The 6,123-nt window shown below is 36.7% G+C and overlaps 1 protein-coding gene across 1 annotated transcript; it reads right to left on the bottom strand.

The window, feature by feature from the left end:
• Window positions 1-1,818: 1,818 nt before the first annotated feature.
• Window positions 1,819-5,333, bottom strand: LOC127640174 (cytosolic 5'-nucleotidase 1B). Its single transcript, XM_052122599.1, has 6 exons — window positions 5,115-5,333; window positions 4,837-4,962; window positions 4,611-4,743; window positions 4,384-4,506; window positions 4,057-4,220; window positions 1,819-2,106 (listed from the first exon to the last, which is right to left on the bottom strand). The coding sequence occupies exons 1-6, from the start codon at window positions 5,127-5,129 to the stop codon at window positions 1,834-1,836; spliced, it is 834 nt and encodes a 277-aa protein (XP_051978559.1). The 5' UTR covers window positions 5,130-5,333; the 3' UTR covers window positions 1,819-1,833.
• Window positions 5,334-6,123: the final 790 nt, after the last annotated feature.

Here is a 6,123-nt window from a genome sequence, read left to right as displayed (position 1 = left end):
GCTATTATTTTATAAATGTTCATTTATGGCCAAAAATCTGATTTGCAAACATCTTCAACACATTTTTCAAGTTCACCTTTTGCAATACTTGATCACCTATTCACCACAAAGAGCTGATCATTTTAAATACAAACCAAATGTTTTTATTTTATTTTAATATTTACTGTATCAGTGTATTTTCCACCGAAATGGTACCCTTAGACTTGTCATTTCAATAACGTGTGTAGATGAAGCATTAATTACTTCAGAATCAAATATATTTTTGTATTATTTCATTCTAGACTTTGGCTTCTTTAGCTATCATTACACTGCCATGGTGGCACAGAAGCTGCATTTACACAGACTGTGCAGTGCTGCTCAGAGCAGGCAGAAATGCATTTACACAGGAATTACAATTGCAATCATAACATGAGATTAATGTTTTAAATATACCATTTTGAAAATAGAAATATGAAAGGAATGAAAATATGAAATGATACCATAAATATTAAACTAAATTATGAAATATAAGCTCTAGCATGACACTATGGGTTAGAGCAGGCTTAATTTTGGCTTGCTTTTATGCTGCATTGCATCTTTACACAGATTTGAATCAGGCACAGAGCAGGATCAACTCGGCTGTGTAAAGACACCTTTATTTTAGCCTCTTAAAAGACTTTGAATGAATGTGCAACTTTCAGTTTTGTGTTTTCTGAGTGAGAGATATCTATACATCATGTGATTTCAAACCTGTGAAATGTCATTTTTTATTATTATTCATTTGTTTATCAGTCTGTACAAGTGTTACTTATTTACTATGTTGAGCCAAAGATGAAACCCTTTTTTTTTTATTAACAATGTTATAGCATGACTGCAACAAAATATCTTCGTAATCCTTGCTTTTTTATTTACCATTTTATTTCGTTATTGTTGAGAAATGTGCAAGAAATTTTCACTTATAGACAAAAACAGAACTAATATTGCTTTAAAACTTTCCAGCTACAAAATGCCATATAACCATTCATGTTTTTTTTAATTTTTTATAATCTGGTTTCAGCCTTATATATATATATATATATATATATATATATATATATATAAATAAATAGTTCTGTAGCTGGAACTATGACATAAGTAGTGCCTTACTGAAACCTAAGCCATGATATCACATCTAAATATGGTGCTGACATGTTAGATATTGGTATTTCCCATGTATATGTGGAATATGTTATTGTGTTTGTGCCAAGTCATTGCTCATGTCACTGTGTTGTGCTTACGGATACATTTTATTTCAGTAGATTTTAGAGGTATTTAAAAAAAGTATGATTCAGATTGCTTCTTACATCATGTGCAATGTATAAATCATAGATGCAAACTATTTACCATTATAAAAAAACATTCATTAACTAATATTGACAATGTTTTACTAAATTGTGTCATGTATTAAACTCAATATAGCCCACATCAATTCTCCTTATTTTTCAATAAATCCTTTAAAAAAAAAAAAGAAAAAGTGAATTAGTGTAACAGTACAAGGCTTCCAATCAGGACACGTTCTTGTATTCAAATACAGCAAGAGTGGTTTGACCAATAGTGTGAGTTTAGGACAGGAATATCTGTTATACAACCAATGGAATATGGGGGAGGGTAATTATTTTTGCACTTCCATGTGGTGACATTAGTGGCACAGAAATGACATCCTTAAACTAAACAAGCAATTACAATATAGTGCAGATGAAACCATAACATTTGTCCTGTGTGAACTATACTACAAGAAGAATTGGCACCTCATTAACCTTTAAAAAGTAAAAGTAAGAAACACATTTTATGTGTGTCCAATGGCACGACTATCACTCAAGACTGGGTGGACATGTCTTTCAGAGTGTGAAGTCCACCGTCCCACAATATTTGGGGTTTCACTACAGCCAGTATGGGACCGCATGGAGCTCCGGCCATGCAAAACACCTCGTCTACATCCAGACCCAATTCTCGTAGAGTTTTCAAGGCAAAGGCACAGACGTTTCTAGAGCCCCATGCTGTTATAAGACAAATGCAGAGAGGGCTGTTTTCATGGCCAAACCTCCGCCTCATCTCACCCATCAGAACTATAAACTCTTTCATGCAGGTCTGCCAAGAGAGGGACAGGACAAGACATGAGACATATTATACATAGGTTTGTAGTGATAATGCTCCATAAACCTTCCTGCTCTGATATTATTAAGTGATGAAATATATGCTGTGGAAGCCTCAAGTCAATGTGATTTCAACCTCATTTTCAAAAAATCAAGTTTAATAGGCAAATTGGCCTACACAGTAAATAACCACACTACCCATAATCCTGAAGAGAGCTCCACCAATCAGAGAAGTCACTGTTACAAACTAGATAGAAATAAAGTTGGTTTCCCTTAATTATCCTTAAAAGCAAAGAGTAAGTAAACAGATTTATACTGTACTATTGTTGTTTAGTTAATTACATCATTCCCTCATGAAAGACGAAAAGGACATCGTTTTGTCCCTGTCTTTACCTTTGTTTCATATACTTTTTTTTGTTACAAAGTTTGCCCTGTTGTGATTCATCTTGAAGCTGATTGGTTTGTTTCCCTTTATAAAAAAGATTATGTCTTAAGGCCTATTCACTGTCACCTATTCGATTGTCAGTGTATGATTTGTCAGACCCAATGTGAATAGTACCGTAGGAATGCATTGTTCCTATTCAAAAGCTCACTCAGAGCGAATATTTGTTACAAAAATACGGACGGTGTAAATAGGCCTTAGACCTACATGTAACCGGTCTTGCTCGACCCGCTTGTAACAGGATTCGAACCGGTGTCTCAACCATGGGAGGCCGGTGCGCTAAAGAGGCTACATCCTCTAGTGTCTGTCGCTTGAGTGACCTCTTGAGGCCAGGGGAGTGAGGTTTACACACCAGCTGGCTCCTGTTACACTCACCCCCATAAACCGCACTCCCATCCGGTTCATGGCACCACTGTAACCGGTCCTGCTTGACCCGCTTGTAACAGGATTCTAACCGCCGTCTCCAGCATGGGAGGCGGGCACTCTAACGAGCAGGCAAAAGGCTACGGTCTCTAGTGTCTGTCGCTAGTGCGCATCTTGAGGCCAGGAGAGTGAGGTTGCACACACTGCACAGCACGTTCCAGCTGGCTACCGTTACATATAGATATGGGGTCGGCTACCTATGGCAAGCGTGCCGACATTAGCACGCGGAGGGGTAATCACTGGCATGCCAGGAACAGCGAGAGAGGTGTAGACCATTTTATTTAGATGAAATTCCACACTTGCAGTCCAATCTACATCTTGATCAGCGCGTGCAAGCCATTCACATATCACAAGCCGGCAGCGCTTCACGGTCGTATAATCACAAAAGTAAACACGCCTGCTTCGCTTCGGTCAGGCTGTGAGGATTACAGCCTACATTCCGTGGTTCAGAACAACACGTGATGTAATAAGGAAAACACCACTATGCATCATTGAAATTTCCAACCCAGCAACAGGTACACACTCCTAAAACCAGTCACACTCAAAATTACATTAAACGATTAAAAGAGAAAACAAAAAAATCTAAGTCTAATCAAAATGTAAAATAAAACTGGAAATAAAGTTTTAGGACTTTGTAGGTGTGATTCACCAAAAATGGCTAAATAGTTCAACGGCTTGTGATGTGCAAATGGCCTGCATGCAGCGTGAATCTAGTCACACTTTAATACTGTTTAGTCTCCGATTGAGCTGATGAAAACACGCTGTGATCATGAGGAAGGATTACATCAACATGTAGATTGAATACAATTCCTGCTTGATTTTTGGACCAGGAGTGGCATGAAGTCAGTAATGTGAAAGACTGGTAGAGATCATGCCAAGATGCATTAAAGCTGTGATTGACAATCCGTTGTCATTTACTGTAAATGAATGCACTAAATGACATAGGGACGATTGGAATGAGTAAATGTGCATGATCATTATCTAGAGTTCTATCATTTAATTTAAACACAAATAAACACTGATAAACATTAATAAACAAAATAGCATTAGATGTGGAAATTTAAATCATACATGATTTACCTTTGCGGCTTTGAAAGTCTGTATTTGTGTTTCACTGAATCCAAAATGTGAAAGACTATCAAGTGAATCCTCTGAGAATCCAATGATATCACCTGAGAAAATGATCTTTAATTGATCACTTGCATTTTGATCTGCTTGATCGTACAGCAGAGCGGCAGGAATTCCTAAACGCAACAAAAATAGGCAAAGATTAGTTCTATAACCAGCACCAATCAGCACAATTTATGGACTAGCCTAACTCCAACAACAAATCCTCAAAATCAATGCAAACAAAATCAATTTCGTTGAAATAAAAAGACATGATTCATGCAAAATGGGGGTTTCTACCTGTATGTAGAGCTCTATAGATGTCATCCCCGTCAGTAGAGAGGAACAGCTTAACTTTGTGCAACTGAAGAGTATTCATGAGCTCTTCCTTTTTGCAAAAGTAAAATTTGCCTATTTCTAGACCTGGTGATGGAAAAGCAGTGTGATAAAAGTACTTGGCATGCATCATTAATCACTTTTCAGCAATAATTGCATATTAAAAATAACTTCACCAAAAACAGTCTCACCATAATGCTTTACGCTCTCAACTATCTTCATTTTGATTTGTTCTGAACACTCCTTTGCATAGAGGATCACTTCAAAAAGCAAAGACTCTGTCTTGTTCTTGCTCACAAGTTTCTCATTCACTGTTTGCACAGCCTATACTCCATAAAGAGATCACACACTTTCAAAACAATATTGAGTATGATCATGCACAGATTAGTGCTTGAAAGCATTCATGGTCGTGCCTACCTTTATAAAAGTGAATGCTCTTCCTTTGGGTAGTGGCTCTGCATCTGTGTTGGTCGAGGTTGAGATTGAATGCAGGTCAAATATGTCGTTATATTGCAAAGCAATTATAAGTGGACCTTTGAAATTCTGCACAAACAGACACAATCAGTCATGAATGAGTGTAAATACAACGCTTTCTTTAAATCCCTTAGAAGCGGTGGATCGAAACATTTCGAGGTCGACGCTTTTTTAACTCCAGCTTCATAACTTTAAAGCAACTTGTTTATTTTTGCCTTTACCTTGTTATCTTCCATACTCTTATAATCTTTGTGCTTTACATCTATTACCAGACGCGGAAGTGCAGGGAAGATTGCGAGTAACTACAACAAAGAGACCCGCGGGAAGTTTAGCATGACATGGACAAATTCGCTTCTAAAACTACAATTTCGCACAAGAAATGTTGAATTAAAACTGTATTTGTCGGTTGCGTATACATTTCCGTGACATTTCGCTGCACATTAATTGCCTCAGTCTGCCACCCTGCGCTGTGGAGCGGCACAACGCATGTCCAAATTCTTTGTTTTTATTTTATTTCACTAATATATATCTAGGTAATATTGTTCCAATATAGTGTTTTCCGTATAATAGACAACTTGTGTGGTAACTTGAAAGGGATTAAAATGTTTTCAATTACTATAAACTATGAAAATGCTAATATTTGTATTAAGACTAATTAACCACAGGTTTGGTTTTATGCTAATGGTTTCAATAAAATAACAAAACAAATATTTGTTCTGAAAAACTGCATCCTAAGCACATTTAGAAACAATGACTACCTAGTGGTATTAACATTAACCACTGGTATATTTTCCTCCCCTGAAAGCTTATTGAACACGAATCTTTGAAATATCATAATTAGTTACAGTTAGTCTTACTATTGTAAACCCATGGTAGCATATTATTTTAAAGGAATTGAAACTAACAAGGATTTAAAGTGATAGTTCACCCCAAAATGAAATTTCTTTCATCTTGTCCTCACCCACATGCCATCCCAGTGTGTAACGTTTTTCTTCTGCAGAACAAATGAAGAATTTTAGAAAAACATTTCAGCTCTGTAAGGTCCATACAACACAAGTGAATGGTGACCAAAACTTTGAAGCTCCAAAAAGCACATAAAGGTAGCATAAAACAAACCCATGCGACGCCAGTGTTTAAATCAATGCCTTCTGAAGCAATCTAATCGGTTTTGTTTGAGAACAGACCAAAATGTAACTCCGTTTTCACTGTACATGTTGTACTTGCAGTCTT

Source organism: Xyrauchen texanus, chromosome 49 (assembly GCF_025860055.1).
Source record: "Xyrauchen texanus isolate HMW12.3.18 chromosome 49, RBS_HiC_50CHRs, whole genome shotgun sequence".
Classification (NCBI taxonomy): Eukaryota; Metazoa; Chordata; class Actinopteri; order Cypriniformes; family Catostomidae; genus Xyrauchen; species Xyrauchen texanus.
The sequence above is the reverse complement of the archived record's forward strand: the minus strand, read 5'-3'. Positions and strand labels throughout refer to the sequence as shown.